This window comes from Miniopterus schreibersii (assembly GCF_964146895.1).
Source record: "Miniopterus schreibersii genome assembly, chromosome: X".
NCBI classification, from domain to species: domain Eukaryota; kingdom Metazoa; phylum Chordata; class Mammalia; order Chiroptera; family Miniopteridae; genus Miniopterus; species Miniopterus schreibersii.
This window is the reverse complement of record NC_138104.1, coordinates 67,979,035-67,998,121: the sequence shown is the minus strand read 5'-3', so window position 1 is coordinate 67,998,121 and position 19,087 is coordinate 67,979,035. Positions and strand designations below refer to the sequence as shown.

The window sequence follows — 19,087 nt, the reverse complement described above, 5'->3', positions numbered from 1 at the left end:
GAGGGGCAGCATCTCCACCTAGGCTGGCTGGAGGAGCCTCAAGTGGCTTATGGGGGAGATGGGTGGGATTGAGGAGGGCTTGGAGACCCTTGAGCTGGTAGGGTCGCACTGCTCATCAGAAGACCCTAACTTGAGTCTTCTCTGGCCCAGCCTAGAACTGAAGCTGGTTTGGAGTCAAAGGGGCGATAAAGAAGTACCTTACCCTTAGATGGCCGGGAGAGCTGGCCCCCTGGGTGAGGGTTGCTTCAATGAAGAGGCGAGGGCAGAGGCCAGACAGCGCACGAAGAAGCAGGGGGAAGTGAAGATGTGTCTGTGGGCAGGTGACTCAAGATCACGCTTGTCCAAGGAGCTTGGTAGAGAGAGAAAGCAGTGACTGGAGAAGGACATGGGCGAGCTGATGGTGCTTTGGGGAAGTGGCCACAGCTTCCGGGAGGGTGAGGGCATGGGGTGAAAAGAGCAAGGCGAAGGGAGCCCGAGAAGGACCCAAGGAGCCAAGGGTGAGGCCCTCAACCACTCTCCTGGGAGGGGAGGCAGGTTCCAAGGCTAGTGGCAGGAACGTGGCTGCAGTTGCCTCCTTGGGGTCAGAGGCTGAGAGGGAGGTGGCTAGGCCAGAGTGGCTGCTGACGATGGCTTGTGTGAGCTCTGGGACTCCTGTGGTGGAGGCTCCCACTGCTCCAAGGACAGCTGCTTTCAAAGGGTGTCTTCAGATGTTGGAGCAGGGGCCTCCTCATCTGGGGGGCGGTGCAACAGGCTGCCAGAGCAGACAGGGCCACACCGTTCCCCCTCCCCTTCTCCCAGTCTTCCTCAAGCAGGACACCACTCCCCTGGCCCTCTTGGACTACACAGTGGCATCCTCCTTGAGGCCCATGCACTGCACACTTCTCATAGCATCACAAATCTGACCAGTCCCTCACCATCTGCTCTTTTTTTTTGGGCTTTTTGCACTGGAGATCAAGCTCAATTCCTCTCCAAGGCTGCAAGATTAGGCACCAGCTGGCCTTTGGGCTCCCCAGCACTGAAGAGCAGCCGCCTCCCAAGCTGCTCTCCCTGCCCTTGGCCCTTGCCAAGGCCCACTTCCTGGGGCACCTCTTCTTTGCTGACCTCCTTCTGATCCTGTAGGACTCAGCTCAACTACCACCTGTTACAGGAGGCTAGAGAGGAAAGTCAGGGAGCCTTCTGACCCGTGCCCAGCCAGTGCAGCTGGGCTTGTTTGGTGCTTGAAGTTCAAGAACCGATCCTCTTGGACTGGATGATTAGGCCAGAGTTTCCCCAAGTGGGAGCTTGGGGCCATAATGCTGGCTTCTGGTGTGCTGACCCCCATAGCCTGTGGGAGCATCCAAGCTGCAGCGTTCCTGGGGCACTTTCCGTGGCGTGCTGGGCACCTGAGTGGAACGAAGACAGAGGGATTTCCAGCCCTCTGGATCTTGGCGTGTTCTCAGTGCTTGGGTAAGGTGTACCTTGCCACCCACCCCCAGCAGCTGCTGGAGAGGAGTGGGGCGGATGCCCCAGGACCCCAGCTAAGGGCCAGGAAGCTGTCCCTGCCAGCCCCATCTAAGCCTCTGCCTGTCCTGTCATGTCCTTGTGTTCATGGTCCTGTGGCACTGGTTCCAGAGCATGTGCAGGAGAGGGTGAGATACCTGTAAATAGTTGCCCAACCTCTAAGGGGGAGTGTAACCCCCTGTGTTCAAGTGTGGGCTGTGTACTGGGTGAGAAGCAAAGTGTTCCCCAGGCAGCAGCATGGTGGGCAACCAGTGGGGGTGAAGGTGGAGTAGGAGCCCAGGAAGAGGGGGAGGGGAGGAGGGGAGCACTGGAAGGAGGGCTCCCATTGTCCAGGGAGGTCTGGGAATTGGACCCAGTACCCACCGAGACTGGGGCTACAGTGTCCCCCCCCCCCCCCCCCCGTGGACCATGGAGTGGGCTGGGTGGGAGGGCATCCTGCCCTGGGGCAATGGGTTAACCCCAGGAGGACCTGGGCAGCTGGAGGGTGGGGGCGCCTCCTCTGCTGCAGGCTGCCTGCACAAGGAGCTTTGCAGTTAGAATTAGCTGGCAACAGAGGGAAGGCTGGAGTCCACCTTGAAAGGCTTTGTACTTCCAACAGCTGGTGAGGGGAGGATGGCGCCAGGCCGCCCACTGGGCCTGGGGTCTAGGAGGGGGCAACCTGACCCCCACTCCTGCACAGCACTCCTTGTTCACCAGCTGTGCTTATCCACACAGACCCCTGAAAGGATTTATAAATTTGTTTTTATGTTTTAAATAAACTTTTTATTTCTGAATAGCTTTAGATGTACAGACAAATGGCAGAGATAGCAGTGAGAGTTCCCACACACGCACTCCTAGCATTCTGTTTTGGTGCAGTGCATTTGTCACAATAATCAATAGTATTGTACCTTATGATGAACTCAAGTCTGTAGTCTTATTCAGAGTTCCTTGGCTTTCCCCTCATGTCCTTTTTCTGTCCCAGGATCCCACACTGCATTAGTCGTGTCTCCTTAGGCTCCTCTTGGCTGTGACTATCCTCTCAGATGGGGAACTGCTGTTCGGAGTTTGTCTGCTGTTTCTGCCCTGAGTAGACGGGGACATGGCTATTGAGAGGAGGACCGCAGAGGTGAAGCACCCTTCCCGTCACATCCTAGTAAGGCTTCATGCTGTCAACATGACTAAGCCTCTGTCCACATCAACCTTGGTCACCTGGCTGAGGTTGCGTTTGTTCATCTGGTGTCTCCACTTTCAGTGTAATTTCCCCCCTTTGCACCCTGTCCTCTTTGGACCAAAATGCACAGCCCACACTTGAGAATGGGGTTATGCTCCCCCTTGGGGGTTGGGCAAGTCTCTACACAAATTATTTGGAATTATCTGCACAGAGCTTGTCTCTTTCCCCCTATTTATTATTTAATCATTTATTTTTAACTGGATATTTATTTTATACTTTTGGTTATAATCCAGTTCTACTCTATTTATTTTGTTGCTCAAATCTTTCCAGCATCAGCCAATGGGAGCTTGGGGCTCTTTCAGTTGACTCCTGTGTCCCTTTCTCATACCCCTGTCACGTGTGTGTGTGTGTGTGTGTGTGTGTGAGAGAGAGAGAGAGAGAGCGAGAGAGAGAGTGCAAGAGAGAGAGAGAGAACACTTCTTTCCTTTCTGGCACTACAGGGTGCTCCAGGATCATATTGTCTATTTTTTTGCCCCAGCCCTAGAATCGGCCATTTTTCCAAGGAGCCCTTTATTGGAGAATGGTGTTAGAAACCAAGGTTGGGCTCTAGTGTGCTCATTGTTGCTGGAGTATCACTGCTTATAGGCCCTCTCAGCTGATAGAACAAAGAAATTTATGTGTAAACTAACCTATGTGATACACATATCTATAAACATATGCATACATAATATATAGATACAGATGCATATATCTATATGCATCTGTATCTATATTATGGTAAACATAAGTTCATACTGATGTCTTCAACTCTGATCCATCACCACATGGATCATTCTAGTGCCTCCCCTTGTTTGTTTGTCTCTTCCCACTTCAACAGTGAGAAGCCTGGCTCCCACCATCTGCCTTCCATTTACTTAATTGTCTAATTCCAGTGCAAATGTAGAGTGGTTTAAGAATTGCTAACCCGTACCCCATTGGGAACAGCGTTGTCAGCTAGAGTGCAGTGTTCACAAGCGGTTCCTTGTGCCTTAGGTCTTAGACTCCACTCATTTCCAAAGGGACTTAGATCAGCCCCTTTTCCCTGACCCCCTTCAGGGAGATGCTTTTGTACATTTGTAATACACATAGATTCTTTGGTTATAGTCTGCATTCCTTCCTGGCATCCCCCAACCTCCTGAAATATTATTTTTAATTTTGCATATTAGCATAGATTCGCTCTTTCTTCTGTACAGTTCTTTGGGTTTTGACATATGCAGAAAGTCACGTATCCACCACTACAGCATCATACAGAGTAGTTTCATGGCCAGAATCACTCCTGGGTTTCCCTTAGTCAAATGCCAACCCTCCCCACACCCCTGGCAACCACTGATCTGTTACTGTCTCTATAAATTTGCTTTTTCTGAAATGTCATATACGTGAAATCATGCAGTATGTAGCCTTTTTCAGACTGGCTTTTTTTCACTTAGCAGTGTATATTGAAGATTCATTCATTTCTGTTCATGGCTTCATAGCTCTTTCCTCTTTATAATTGAATAGTATTCCATTGTCTAGATGTACCACAGTTTATTTATTCACTCACCTACTAAAGGACAGACATCTTGGTTGCTTCGACTTTGTGCTGATTGTGAATAAAGCTGTGGTAAACATCTGGGTGCAGGTTTTCAAATCCTTTGGGTAAATACCAGGGAGCACAATTGCTGGATCGTATAAGAGTATGTTTAGTTTTGTAAGAAACCACCAAAACTGTCTTCCAAAGTGACTGTATTTCCACCATTTTGCATTCCCGCCAGCAATGAATTACAGTTCCTCTTATTCCACATCCTTGCCAGCATTTGGTGTTGTCTGTGTTAGGATTTTGGCCATTCACATAGTTATGTAGTGGTATCTTGTTTTAATTTGTAATTACCTAATGACATATGATGTAGAGCACCTTTTCATATACTTATTTGCCCTTTGTAATTCTTCTTTGGTAACACTTCTGTTCAGATCTTTTGCCCATTTTTAATTGAGTTGTTTTCTTATTGTTGAGTTTTAAGAGTTCCATGTATATTTTGAATACCAGTCCTTTATCAGATGTGTTTTGCAAAGATTTCCCCCCAGCCTGTGGCTTGTCTTCTCATTCTCTTAACAATGCTGTTCACAGAGCAAACGTTTAAACTTTTGATACAGTTCAATTGATCACTTTTTTTTTTTTTCATGGACCATGCTTTTCCTGTTGTACTTAAAAACTCATCACCAAGCCAAGATAAGAGAGATTTTCTCCTGTGTTTTCTTCTAGAAGTTTGGCATTTTACATTTAGGTCTATGAGTGACTTTGAATTAATTTTTCTGTAAGAGGTCCCCTGAAAGGATTTTCAAAAGCTCTTAATCCACTACCACCCAACACACACACATGCATTTTGAAGTTCACATTTACAATATTTCAACAGCTATTTAAATAGATGTGAAGGGTGTAATTTCTGGTATATTGTAAATACTGACTTAAAACAAAAATTGTGATATCACTTTTTACACGAAGCCAATGGCATCAAAATCACCTGGTGAACTGATACCCATGTCCATCTCAAAGTCTGCATGCTGGCTCTTCTTTCCCAGGCTCACTTGGGAAGTGGGACCTTTTATTCCTGCCTCCACTTTTCATCTGCTGCCTCTCAGAGAGGTCTCCATGTGCCACTTTTCTCCATGTGGACAGTCTTCTGTTATTCCTCCATCGTATTTCTCTGAAACACAAATGTATATGTTACAGTTCTTGTTATAACCCATGACCATGGGGCTCTGATCATGTTTCTTCTGGCATAATCATCAAACAAACAAGATGGATGGGCTCCAGTCTGCGTCAAATAGGACTTACTGCCAGTGTGAGATGGGGCTCACCATCAGTCCCATTCCTCTTTTCTGTTTTTAGGTGTAAGTCCTAGGAAGCCCTGTTCATAGAGATGAGCAATTGGGAGTGAGGCTCATGCTGCCGAGTGCTGGGGCCCTTGGAGCCTTCTTGAGTGAACTGAGAGGAGCAATTGGGACAGGGTGGGGGATGGGAACAAGAGAGGGCCTTCTCAGACTTACCGATTTTTGGACAGAGTACATGTGGGAGTTGAGATCTGGAAAGATGATTTTAAAAAACCTCTGCCTGCCCCATGGACCCTCTTAAAGACTGTGTGATGCCAGGGGCCTGCAGATCCCTGTAAAGACAGATTCAACAGGTGACTCCTGGACCCTGCGATTCTATGAAGCCCCTGCAGCTCTCGCTTGTGTGACCGTGCTCCTGTCAACAGCCAGGACACCCATCCCCCCCATCCCTGGTGAGGACTGGACCCCCTGGGCAGTGCACCAGAACCCATGGGACTAAGTGAAAGGAATCCACTAGTTGTTGAAGAGATTGATTTTGGCCACCCAGCATTTATTTCCTGAGCACTTTGCCTGGGCCGGGTCAGCAGAGACACTTTTTGGGAGTGGATGTTATGGTGAGGAAAAGACACAGAAGCTGATGGATGTTCTGAAGACAGGACCAAGGGGGGGGGCAGGGGAGGTCTGTTTGAAGAGGTGACATTTGAGCTGAGACCTGATGGAGCAAACAAAGCAGATATCTGAGTGAACAACATTCCAGGCAGAGAGGCAGCGAGTGAAAGGCCTAAAGCAGGTGCATATTAGTGTGTTTGAAGGCCATGTATGGTATACACCCCATGCATGGTGTGTTTGGGGGTCAGTTAGGAAGCCAGTGTAGCTGGAGTTGGCTGAAGCTGCTTGAGCAAGGGTGGAGAGGGGCCAGAGCCGTGATGAGAAAGGGAGACCAATTATACAGAGTCCTGGGGCCACTGTCAGGACTCATGCTTTGACTTGACGTGACATGGAAAGCCATTGGAGAGTCTGCAGCCCAGGGGTGACATGGTCTCAATGAAGGGAATGCTCTGGCTGCTGGGTGGGGAAGAGACTGGTGTAGGAGAGGTTAAGGTTAGGGTTCAGAGGGCAGAGGGAACCCAGTGAGAAGGCTGTGGCTGTCCAACTGAGTGCCGATGGGGCTCAGGCCAGGGGGACAGAAGTGGCAGTCGCAGGGCTGGGACAGGGAAGGAGGCTGTTTTAGACCAAATGGCTTGGACGAAGCGGAGACCAGAAGGCTCATAGCCATGTCAACATGCGACTGAAGAGACTTCCGGATGGAAAACACCAGTGGTGCAAAGGCCCTGGGGCCAGCCCAGCCAGGCCGCCAGGGGCTGAAGCCGGTGGGAACCTGCATGAATGACGGTGGAGGGAGGCAGCCGGCAGCCCGCAGCCAGCAGCCAGCGCCTGCAGATTGCCTTACAAGGCGCCCTGCAGCGCGGCAGCCGGGCTCAGCCACCTCGTGCTCCGCCGCCAGCGTTCGGCAGGAGCGCGCTCGGAGGGGGCGGGGCCGGCAGGGTGGGGGGTGGGGGCTCCGCGCGGCTGCCACTGCGTGAGTCGACGCTGCGGCTTTCGATCCAGGTCTGTACCGAGCGCTCCCAGGCGGGGGCGTGCAGGGTCGGGCCCGGCGGTCGCTGTAGCCCCCGCTTGCCCCCGCGCACACCTGTCATACTCAGCGCTCTCCTGGCCCGAACGCCCGCTGCCCACGCAGCTCCAGACCTGGGAGGCCCAGGCTGCGGAGTTCCTCCTGCCCCGCGGCGCCGAGGGCCGGGTGCACCTGGACAGCCGCGTGGGTGGCCGTGGCAGGCGGCTGTGGGCTGGGGTCGCAGGTGCATCTCAGGCGGGTTGGTGGTCTGGGTGGGGTGTGCCTGTGGGAGCTGGGCAATGAATGGGTGACAAGTCTCGGCCTTTGGGCGCTGTGGATGGGGGTGGGCTCCGAGTGGCCAGGGTGGGGGTGCATGGAGCCTTCTAGAAGGCGGCTGATTGCGGCTGACTTGGTTGTGTGGCGGCAGAGAGCTGGTGTCTGGGCGCTGATCTCCATCGGTGTGGGGGGGTTCAGGATCGCGGCAGTGTATCTGGGGGTGGTGGTTGAAGGAGTGTGTGCTGTGGCCTCGCTGGGGAGGCGTCCACCAAGTAGTGCTGACCTGGGCGGTGGGGGAGGGGCGAGATGTATCCGAGCTGGGGGAGGGTGTATGGAACCTTACCGGACGTGTGTTCCTGAGTGAGGCTGTCGCTGAGGGTGGGTGAAGAACTGCTGGGCCTGGGGTGGGAGACGGGGTTGCTCCTCACCCAGGGCATCTCCCTCCAACTCTCCCTTGCCCCCCAGACATGCTGCTGCTCAAGAAACAGACGGAGGACATCAGCAGCATCTATGAGATCCGGGAGAAGCTGGGCTCGTGAGTGTGTGTCAGTGAAATGTGATGTGTGTGCATGTGTGGCAATGAATGTGTGTTGGTGAATGTGTGTGTGTGTGTGGGGGGACGTCGGCTTGTGATGGAGAGGGCCTCCTCTTCTGCTTCAGCTAGGGGGCGGCCCTTCCCTCTCCCCACCTCTGCTCTCTCTACCCTCCCCCTCATCTCATCCTCCTCTTTACCTTTCCCCCTCCCTTCCTGCCTCCACTGTCTCTGTTGCAGGGGTGCCTTCTCTGAGGTGGTGCTGGCTCAGGAGCGGGGCTCCTCACACCTTGTTGCCCTCAAGTGCATCTCCAAGAAGGCCCTTCGGGGCAAGGAGGCCCTGGTAGAGAACGAGATTGCAGTGCTCCGCAGGTGCGTGCCTGGCCCTGGCCAAGCTGCTATTGCCTAAGGCCTGTGGAGCAGTGTCCTGCCTCCTCTGTGTCCCCAGGAAGGCCTGGCATGGGGTTCTGCCTTGCTGGATTGGGCAGGGATGGCCCGTGGTAGGGAAGGGGGCAGAGGTGGAAGGAAGTGCTCCTAGGCCTTGAGGCCCAGAGGGTTGCTGCAGTGGCCTACAAGGGCTTTTTTCTTGCCGTTACAGGGTCAGCCACCCCAACATCGTGGCTTTGGAGGATGTCCACGAGAGCCCCTCCCACCTCTACTTGGCCATGGAGCTGTGAGGAGAGCAGGGGTAGGCTGGGGCTGGGTGGTGAATGGGGGCCGAGAGGCGTGGGTCAAATGAGCACCTGCTCCTCACAGGGTCACAGGGGGTGAGCTGTTCGACCGCATCATGGAGCGTGGCTCCTACACAGAGAAGGATGCCAGCCACCTGGTGGGCCAGGTTCTTGGAGCTGTCTCCTACCTGCACAGCTTGGGCATTGTGCACCGTGATCTCAAGGTGCCTGCCCTCTTGCCCACCTGCCCAGGCCTTACCCAGCCTCCCTGTGCACCAAGGGTCTGGGGGACTTGAGAGGACCCAGCCCTGGAGACCATGCCAAGGCTGACTTGGCATTTTTTCTGGCCACCTGTGTTTCATAGCCTGAAAACCTCCTCTATGCCACGCCATTCGAGGACTCCAAGATCATGGTCTCCGACTTCGGCCTCTCCAAAATTCAGGCTGGCAACATGTTGGGTACTGCCTGTGGTACCCCAGGATATGTGGGTATGTGAGGGGGCACCTTGAGGCTCATTGGGGGCCAGGGGGCCGGGGAACCCTGTGGGGACTCTGGTGCCAGGGGCAGGGTGGGTGGTGGGCCATTCCTGGGGTTGACTAGGCTGAGATAGACAGCACTGAAGGCTGGTGTGTGCGTGCACGGGTGTGTGTCTGTCTGTCTGTCTGTCTGTCTGTCTGTCTCTGGCCCCCAGCCCCGGAGCTCTTGGAGCAGAAACCCTACGGGAAGGCCGTAGATGTGTGGGCCCTGGGTGTCATCTCTTACATCCTGTGAGTGACCACTGGGAAGGCTCTTCTTCTGCCTGCCTGCCTCCTGCTGGGTTGGGGAGGGTTGGACAGCTGGGTGATTCATCTGTGGGTGCCAGGCTATGTGGGTACCCTCCCTTCTACGATGAGAGCGACCCCGAACTCTTCAGCCAGATCCTGAGGGCCAGCTACGAGTTTGACTCTCCCTTTTGGGATGACATCTCAGAATCAGGTGAACTTGAGGCTGGCCCCAAGCTCAGAGAGGGGAGGGGGGAGTGATAAGGGGAATGGGAACAGGTTGGGCTGACCTGGCCTCCCTGTTCCAGCCAAAGACTTCATCCGGCACCTTCTGGAACGAGACCCCCAGAAGAGGTTCACCTGCCAGCAGGCCTTACAGCATCTTTGGTGAGTGGAACCCCTGCCCAGCTGTCCCAGGACCAGAGGAAAGGACCAACACCCTTAGAGATACCCCCCTCCCACTGACCCTTGGTCTCCCGCTAGGATCTCTGGGGATGCTGCTTTTGACAAAGACATCTTGGGCTCAGTCAGTGAACAGATCCAGAAGAATTTTGCCCGGACCCACTGGAAGGTCAGTATGGGCCAGGCCTGTGGACATTTTTTGGCTCCAGGCTGCCTCCCTTCCCCACCAACTCCATTCCTTAGCCTGAGGGGGATGGCCTGGGCTGCCAGTGGCCTCTGTGATCCTTGAAGTCTTGGGGCCAGGGCTGGGGCATAGCCTGATACCCTTCTCTCCCTGCAGCGAGCATTCAATGCCACCTCTTTCCTTCGTCACATCCGAAAGCTGGGGCAGAGCTCAGAGGGTGAAGAGGCCTCAGAGCGGAGGATGGCCCGCCACAGCCACCCGGGCCTCCGGGCTGGCCAGCCCCCTAGCTGGTGATGACCAGGTGTGTGGGGGTGGGCCCTGCATCCCCTGGGAGGTGGTTCCTTGGTGAGCTTAGAGGGTGTTGGGCCCCATGTGGCCAAAGGCTAGGTGAACCCCAGAAAGAAAAGGGCTGAGGGCAGAAAGCACAGATGGAAGGGAGGATCCAGGGTTCTAGGAGGAATAGATGAGAGTGGGGACTGCGGGGACCATGAGAATCTGAGAGGGGCCCAGTGCCAAGACCCAGTGGGCTCCACAGCTGAGAGCTTTGGGAGCTCGGGCACAGGGCAGGCCAGGGGTGCCTCCTGACTGTTCCCCTTCCCTGTGCGCTTCTCTCTCCCTCCACCCCTGGCAGATGCCGAGGCTGAGTGCACTGACCCCTGATTCTCTTCCCATGGACCCTCTCAGTCCTCTCCCCCATTCCCATACCCTTGGAGCTGGCCTCTGCTGGAGAGTTTGAGATGTGTGTGTGTGTGTGTGTGTGTGTGTGTGTGTGTGTGTGTGGCACATGGTACCAAAGTAGGAGTGGAGCACCCCCCAGGCTCTGCCCTTGCCTAGGGGCTGGTGGGGCATGTCCACGGGGGCTCCCTTCTGCTGTCGCTGCACAACCCCTCTAGAAGCTGAAGAGGCACCAGGGGCTGTCCTTCCTGCATGCTGTTCTGCGCTTCGCTGACTGTGGGTGGTCCCGCTTGTGTCGTGGCCCTTCAGCTCCCCTCCAGCTCCCCTCCAGTTTTTCCCAAATCAATAAAAACAGACAGAGCAATGGGCCAGTGGTGAGCTGGAGGGAGGGGTAAGGGACAGGGATGGGGGATGAGTGTGGAGGGGATGGGTATGACCTATGGGAAAGAAACCAAGGAGGCAGGGCCACTGCCCATGGGACCACACCATCCGATCTAGCCCACTGCCACCCAACCTTCTGCTCCCTTGATCATGGCAGACAAACTCTTGGTTGTACAAGAACTTTCTGTCCCTGCCCCCTACACAAAGTGCCAGCAAGAGGCAGCCCTGGCAGCCAGCTCTGCCACCCTAGAGGTGGGCCTGCCTGTGGTTCTGGCTCCCTGCTGGGCTGCTAGCAGAGGAGGGTGGTGGGAGGCCCAATGGGGGCCCAAGTCTCTAGTACCCCAGGGTTGGGCTGCAGTGCCCCTGCTGTTCAGGGCCCGCGGGAAGGGCTCACAGGCGAATGGAGGCCTGTAGACTGGAGAGCCACCAGAGTCCCAGCCTGTCTCCTCTAACTTCTCCCCACTCCTGCTACCGGTGGCTGTGGCTAGACAGTATTTCCAGTGCACATCTTCATATGGGGAAGGCTAGTGTCAGAGAGTGGATGGGAAACCCCTAGGCCAGGAGAGGGCATCACTGGGGCCTCACTTCCTATGCTGTGCTGCAGCTTTGGAACCCATGGGCTCCAGGCCTGGGGGATCCCGGGCTGGGTTGGTTATGGCTTCTGGTATGAAGAGTGGTGGCCAGTCCTCTGGTCTGCGTGGTCTCTGCCCTCTTGTACCCCAATTCTGGAGAGGCCCAAGCTGCTCTGGCCCCATCAGGCCTCTTTCCTGTGCCCATCAGGGGAAGACCCCCTAGGGCCATTCCTCATCCCCAGCCAGAGCAGAGAGAGCGCCTCCAGAGTTTTGGGTAAGCTGGCCACTCCTTCCTCCACACTGCTACCCCTGCCAGCCCCCATCGTGGAGCATGATGGAGAAGAATCTTCTTGTCGACTTTTGGGACCTGAAGAGGGCAGTGAGACCCAAAGCAAGACTGGCCTGGGTCTCAGGAGTGGGGACTGGATCAGGGTTTGGGGCTGGAAACAGGGGGCCTGGCTTCCACTGAGGAGAGAAACCGCTATACAGCACGCCTCTGGTTAGCTGGGGGTGGGCATAGGCCAAGGTGGGCATGCCTGCCTGCTGGTTCCCAGGCCCACAAGCCCCTCTGTGGCCTTCTCCTACCATCCTCCCACCACCTTCCTGTTCCACATTGCCCCAAGCACAACCCTCCCACAGGTCCCTGAGTCTTGGGCAAGTCTGGAGGGGATGGGCAGCTTTCTCCTCTGTCCCCACACTCAATTCTGGGCCATCCTTCACTCCAGGCTTTGGGGTCACACAATTCAGGGGACCTCAGGCAGGTAGTGCCATGGCCAGGTCTCAACAACTTGGCCTTCCTACCTCCAACAACCTCTTCTGCCTCTCCTTAGCTCTCTATCTGGGGCCTTGTCATCTGTCCTACCACCTCAGACATCTTCACCAGTGTCCCTTTGTTGGCTCTCCTTCCCCTCTTTCCAGTTCACATTAGACCCTGCGACACCGACTCTTTCTTATTGTCTGTTAAATATTGTTTGGGCCTCTACTCTTGTGCCTGGTGCTGAGCCCATCAGTCATGGGGCCTGCCCTCATGGAGGAGGCCCTGTGCTAGAGGGGTGGGCTTACTCGGATGATAGGAATGATGTGCGTGGGGAAAGCAGCATGCTGCCTGCTCAGAAGCAGCAATGTCCCAGCCAGTCTTCGAGAAGGAATCACAATTGTTCTGACAGGGCCAGCTCTTCCAGCCCAGGCCTGCTGCCAGATCAGGGCCCCAGCTCCAAATGCCCTGACACAGGCTGCAGTTTGGCCTCTGGCCAGAAGGTGGCGCCATGGTCACATCCATCAGCCACCCTTGTTCCTTCAGCACCTGGGGGAGTTGCTCAAAAGCATTTCTCTCCTCCACTGCCCCCCAAGATCCTGCCTCAGAAAAGTCACTTGGGAGAGAAGTCCTGCCTTGCCCATCTAGGCACAGGAAGAGAGTGGGACCCTTCCTTCATCCCTCTGAGCCCTTCCCATCCGAGGGAGCAGCTTGTGAGAGGAAAGCTTTGGGTCATCTAAGCTGTGGGATGAGGCCTGGGAGAGAGAAAGGACTGGTTCAGCCAAAAGCAAGAGATGGGGGGTGGGGGGGGGAGAAATAAAGAGGAAGCTGCGGGCCCCTTGAGAGCATTTCACACTCAGGAAACAGCAGGCGCTCAGGCGCTGAGGCTGGCTACTGGAGGGATCAGAGCCTGGCAGGGTAAGAGTCAGGCTTAGTCTGAGCAATGGTGAGCCACTGGAGGGGTTATAGTAGAGAGTGACCTTATCCAGTCTGTGCCAGGTGCTGAGCTGGGGTGTCTGGAAAACTCAGGTGCTGTGGCTCAGCAGCAGGGTCCAGTAGGTTGGCCTTCTTGGGCATTGGGGACCAGACCAGAATTGAGGGGGGAGCCTTGTGGGTGGAAGGAGAGGAAGCTGTCTCCCTCATTCCAAATAATACAAGATTGGTCACACACTGTCTTGGAGCAAACCTATGGGTGGCAGGTGTTCTGGGGAGGTGGAACCTCGGGGGCCACACTGGGGTGGGGAATGAAGGAGAGGGGTCTGGGGTGGCTCATGCATTTCTGGGTGGATTGTGGAACTGTTCACCAAGAAGGGTTCACCTGGGGTGGGTTTGGGGAGAGACAATGGGATTGGTTTGGGATGTGGCGAGCTGGTGGTGTCCGAAGTGGAAGTAGAGCAAACGAGACTTGTTTCTCATCCTCTCTGTAAACACGGGTCTGGCTTTGCAGCTGAGCCCAAGCATTAGCTCAGTGGGAGCCCTTACTGCGGCTCGCTCACCGCCCGGCCCTGTTCCGGAGAGCTTTCCAGGTACTCACTCAAACCTCAACTGGAAAGTAGTCACTCTCGTTATCACTGGCTCCACTTTGCAGCTGAGGAAACTGAGGCATAGAGAGGCCAAGTAATTGAGCCAAGACCACACAGCCTTGTGCTCTATTCTGCCACCTGCCTTGGTACAAGTGAGGAGAGTTCGCTGGGAACATGAGGGTCATGTAGGGACTTGACGAAAAGATGGGGGAGTTCTCCAGCCTTCTCTCTGTGAGTGCAAACTCTGTGAGGACTGAGAAAGGCACTAGGCTAGAGGAACTGCCCTGGATTCGAATTTGGGCCTTGCAGGTGGTTTTGTCACCTTTGAAGTCCTCTGTGCCTCAGTTTCATTTATTTAAATTCCCTGTGAAATGAGCACCTGGGAGGTCTTTCCATAGTAGGAGATGGGGCGTGGCATCTGGGCCCTAGAAAGACCCCTCTGGAATTCAGTATCAGGGATGGCTGGGAAGTGGGGCATGGCTGGTGGCGGGTATACATGTGTGTGGGTCATGTGGAGGGCAAGGCAAGAGATGCAGAGAGCCTGTGCCGAAGCCACGGAAGAGGGACTGGAAAGATGGAGATCGGTCATGTTGGACTGAATGGGGCGGGGGGAGTCGAGAATGCCCTTCCACCAGCACTGCCCCAGAACTCAGGAGAGAAGCAGTCCTATTGAGGACACGAAGGGGCCAAGCCAGGCGCCCTGTCTCCACTCTAAGCTGAGTTCCTTCCTGCCAGTCACTTGGTGGGCTCACGGCAGCCACGTTTGCTGCCCACCCCCAGCTTTGTCCAGGCCCCACAGTTTCCTTTCCTGTCTTCTGGGATGGAATGTTTGGGAAATAACAAGCAGCCTGGTTAGGCTGATTGAGGCCTGTTGTGAGAAGTCGCTAGAGATCAGCCTGGAAAGTGAACTTTCTCACTAGGGAGCCGCTGGAGGATTGATTATAGGCAGCACAGTGACAGGATCAGATTTTTGCTTTAGGAGAATTTTTCAGTATTTCCAAACCCTATCTGCCCCTTTTTGATAAATGTGAAAACCTCATCTCCAGGTCCCCTCCCCAGGCCCCATAGAGAGTTTGATAGTTCCCCTTACTCCAGGGAGCCAAGCCTGCCTCACATAATGCCACAGTAGAGGCCTCATTGCTTCTCTCAGTTTCTCCTTGTAGTTCTCTCAACTATTGCTTTATGTATTTTCAAGTGAGGTTATTAACTGCAGATGAACTTAGAATTGAAATATTTGATCAAAATGTAGTGACATGCATTAGTACTGATAATGGTTTAGTCTTATTGTCTACTTTGATGGTGAACATGGCAACTATAACTTTCTTTTGGTTGATATTTGCCTGATGTATCTTGGTTAGTCCTTTTCCTTTCAAACTTAAACTTTGTTTTTTATTGAGGTATAATTCACATATGATAAAATTCACCTTTTAAAAAGTATAATTTAGCCCTGGCCAGGTGGCTCAGTTGGTTGGAACATCATCCCATAAACCAAAAGGTTGCAGGTTTGAGTCCTGGTCAGGGCACATACCCAGGTTGCAGGTTTGATCTCCAGTCTTGGCGAATACGGGAGGCAGCTGATCCATGTTTCTCTTGCACATGGTCCATGTGTCTCTCTCCCTGTTCCTCTCTCTCTAAAATCAATAAACATACAAGTATGATTTATTGTTTTTTAATATATCTACAAAGTTATTCAATCATCACCGCAATATAATTACAGAATATTTTCACAACCCCGAAAGAAACCCCTGTGCCCATTTAGTGGTCTCTCCAGTTTCCTCACCCTACCCCCAGCCTCTGGTAATCACTAATCTACTTTCCGTCTCTGTGGGTTTGCCTATTTGATATTGCACACAAATGGGATCATACAATATGTGGCCCTTTGTGTCTGGTTTCTTATGCTTTGCATAATGTTTTCATCTATATTGTAGCATGTGTCACTACTTCATTCCTTTTTAGAGCTGAATAACGCCCTGTTGTATGAATAGACCACACTTTGTTTATCTCTGCATCCCCTGATGGGCATTTGGGCTGTTTCCACCTTTTGACTATTGTGAATTATGCTGCTATGATCATTTCTGTGCAAGTTTTTATGTGGACATATGTCTTCAGTTGTGTTATTTGGTAGAATCCACCAGTGATGACTTCTAGGCTTGGGTTTTCTTTGTGGGAAGATTTTCAATTCCTAATTCAGTTTATTTGCTTGTTATAAGTCTATTCAAGTTTTCTATTTTAGAGTCAATTTTGGTCGTTTGTCTCTTTCTAGAAATTTGTCCATTTCATCTGAATTGTCTAATTTGTTGGCATAAAATTGTTCAAACTTTGCCTATAACCCTTTAAATCCCATAGGTTAGTAGTAACGCCCCCATTTTCATTCCTAATCCTGAGAACCTTTCTTCTTGGTCATTCTAGGCAAATCAAAGAAGCAACTTTTGTTTGAATTGATGTTCTCTATTGCTTTCCTGTTTTCTCTTTCATTCATTTCTGCGCTAATTTGACCTCTGCTGGCTTTGGATTTAGTTTGCTTTGCTTTTCCTAGTTTATTAAGGTAGATCATTAAGCTATTGATTTGAGACCTTTCTGTTTTTGCTAGTATAGACATTTAAAGTTACAAATTTCCTTCTAAGTACTGCTTTAGCTGCATTCCATAATTTTCTATATGTTGTGGGTTTTTTAAAAAGAGATTATTGCTGATAATCTTTTTTATTAAAAATGTCTATTGATTTCAGAGAGAGGAAGGGAGAGGGAGAGAGAGATAAAAACATCAATGACGAGAGAGTCATTGATCAGCTGCCTCCTGCACGCCCCCTGCTGGGGATCGAGCCCGCAACCCGGGCATGTGCCCTGACCCAGAATCAAACCTCCATCTCCTGAATCCTAGGTTGATGCTCAACCGCTGAGTCATGCCAGCTGGGCTGATATGTTATGTTTTCATTTCATTCTATCCAAAGTATCTTCTAATTTCCCTTGTAACTTTTTTCTTTGACCTGTTGGTTATTTAGGAGTTTGATGTTCAGATTCCAAATACTTTTGAATTTCCTAGATTTCTTTCTTTCTTTTTAAAATTTTAAAACTTAACCCTTTTAGATATGTTGAGACTAATTTTATGACCTAGGTTATGTTCTATCCTGGAAAATATTCCATGTGTACTTGAAAAGAGTAAGTATTTTGCATTTGTTGAATGGAGTGTTTTATAGATTCCAGTTACACCAAGTTTGTTGTTAGTGTTGTTCAAGTTTTCTATATTCTTGCTGCTTTTCTTTCTAGTTTTATCAATTATTGAAAGTGGGGTAGTGCAATCTCCAACTATCATAGTTGAATTGTCTCTTTCTCTTTTCAATCTGTCAGTTTTTGCTTTATGTATTTTGGGGCTTGTTGTTAGATGTGTATATGTTTATAATTGTTATAGCTTCCTAATGAATTGACTCATCATGATGAAATGTTTCTTTTTTCTCTAATAATAGCTTTTGTCTTAGAGTATTTTATCTGATGTTAATATAGCCACTCCAGCTCTCTTATGGTTACTGTTTGTATGATAAATCTTTTTCTGTCCTTTTGCTTTCAATCTATTTGTCTTTGAATCTAAAATTTGTCTCTTGTAAGCAATATATAGTTAGTTGAATCTTGCTTTTAAAAAATACTTTTATTGATTTTCAGAGAGATAGGAAGGGAGAGGGAGAGAGAGAGAAACATCAATGTGAGAGTGAAACATCCATTGGCTGCCTCCCACAACAGGATCAAGCCTACAACCTGGGCATGTGCCGTGATTGAGAACTGAACCAGCAGCCTCTTGGTGCACAGGACCACGCCCAACCAACTGAGCCACACCGGCCAGGACAAATCTTGCTTTTTTGAATCTCTGATTATTAGTTGGGGTGTTTCGATCATCCACATTTAATATAATGGTTGATATGGTTGGATTTATATTTGCCTTTTGCTATTTTTCTATGTCTCCTGTTTCTCTTCTTCCTTGATTACCTTCTCTGTGTTAAATATTTTAATGTACCACCTTATTTCCTCTGTTGACTTTTAAACTATATATATATTTAATTGCAGTTGCATTATAGTATGCATCTTAATCACAATCTACTTCATATTAATACTGACTTAATTTTGGTAAAATGTAGTATTTGTTCCAAGATAAGTTCATTTCTTCCCTCCTCTTTTGTGCCATTAATGCCATGTATATTACATCTATATAGGTTATAAACCCCCAAATACAGTGTTATACCCAATGCTTTATACAGTCTTATGTCTTTTAAAGACATTAAGGGAAGAAATGAGGAAAATATATTATGAGAGACTTTTATATTAATCCACATATTAATTATTTTTGATGCTCTTCATTTCTTCCTGTGAATTCAAGTTACTAACTGTTGTCAGCCTGAAGTACTTCTTTTAATATTTCTTGTAAAGAAGTATACTAGCAACAAATTCTCTCAGTCATTGTTTATCTGGGAATGTCTTTTTTTAACCTTCAATTTTTAAAAGATAGTTTTAGATATAGAATTTTTGTTTACAACTAGCTCTTTTGTGTTTGTCTTACTTGGAGTTCATTGAGGCTCAATAATTTTTCTCTCTGTTCTTTGGGTTGGATGATCTATTTTCAAGTTATTTCTTCAAATATTTGTCCTACCCCCTTTTTCCCTTTCTCTTCTTCAGAGCCTCCCATTATACATATTTTAGTATGCTCGTTGAACCACAGGTCTCTGAAGCTCTTTAAACATGGAAAATATGAGAACAATGAACTTACTGGATCTGATTAATGTTTCTCATAAAATTTTGGATGTTTCTGCCTCTGAGAAGTCACTTTCACTGACAGTGCCCCTGAGTGTGGGTATTGCCCAGTACTTCAAATTGAGTTAGTCCCCTTCAAACCTAAGCAGAGAAGCTGCTGGTCTTCATGGGCTGTCTTGCCCAGGCAGAACCTCCATGGCAACCAAGCTGGGAGGAAAGAGAGTAGGCCTAGGCCAGAATGACATAAATTCCCAAAGTTCAGCTTCTTAGTTTATTATATACATTTGGTTGATTTCCAGATCATAAAGGTTGTTTTTGTCAATACTCACTTGTCATAGCTGGAAACCTGCCCTTTCAATCTGTTTTTTTTTGGTCCTATCATTTAGATGTATCTCTTATAAACAGATTTTAGCTGGATTTTTAAAAATCCTGTTTTTAACTGAAGAATTTAGTCTATTTATTTTGCTTACTGATATTTGGATTAATTTCTAAAATATTATTTTATACTGTCTC

The 19,087-nt window shown here is 50.5% G+C and overlaps 1 protein-coding gene across 15 annotated transcripts in view; it reads left to right on the top strand.

Annotated features, from left to right (window-relative positions):
* The window catches only part of PNCK (pregnancy up-regulated nonubiquitous CaM kinase), a 21,371-nt gene extending 2,284 nt beyond the window's left edge, over window positions 1-19,087 (top strand). For 3 of the 15 annotated variants that reach the window (XM_081125228.1, XM_081125229.1, XM_081125227.1), the window contains 11 exons: window positions 7,851-7,920; window positions 8,158-8,289; window positions 8,516-8,590; window positions 8,674-8,812; window positions 8,953-9,076; window positions 9,280-9,355; window positions 9,451-9,563; window positions 9,658-9,736; window positions 9,833-9,920; window positions 10,092-10,236; window positions 10,567-10,978. In XM_081125228.1, coding sequence (XP_080981354.1) covers window positions 7,851-7,920; window positions 8,158-8,289; window positions 8,516-8,590; window positions 8,674-8,812; window positions 8,953-9,076; window positions 9,280-9,355; window positions 9,451-9,563; window positions 9,658-9,736; window positions 9,833-9,920; window positions 10,092-10,229 — 1,034 coding nt within the window. In that variant the 3' untranslated portion in view covers window positions 10,230-10,236; window positions 10,567-10,978. Of the gene's footprint in view, window positions 1-6,975; window positions 7,354-7,475; window positions 7,568-7,850; window positions 7,921-7,949; window positions 8,290-8,515; window positions 8,591-8,673; window positions 8,813-8,952; window positions 9,077-9,279; window positions 9,356-9,450; window positions 9,564-9,657; window positions 9,737-9,832; window positions 9,921-10,091; window positions 10,237-10,566; window positions 10,979-17,572 lie in introns of those variants that run through there. The other 12 variants (XM_081125226.1, XM_081125225.1, XM_081125231.1 and 9 more) reach the window with 11 other exon arrangements.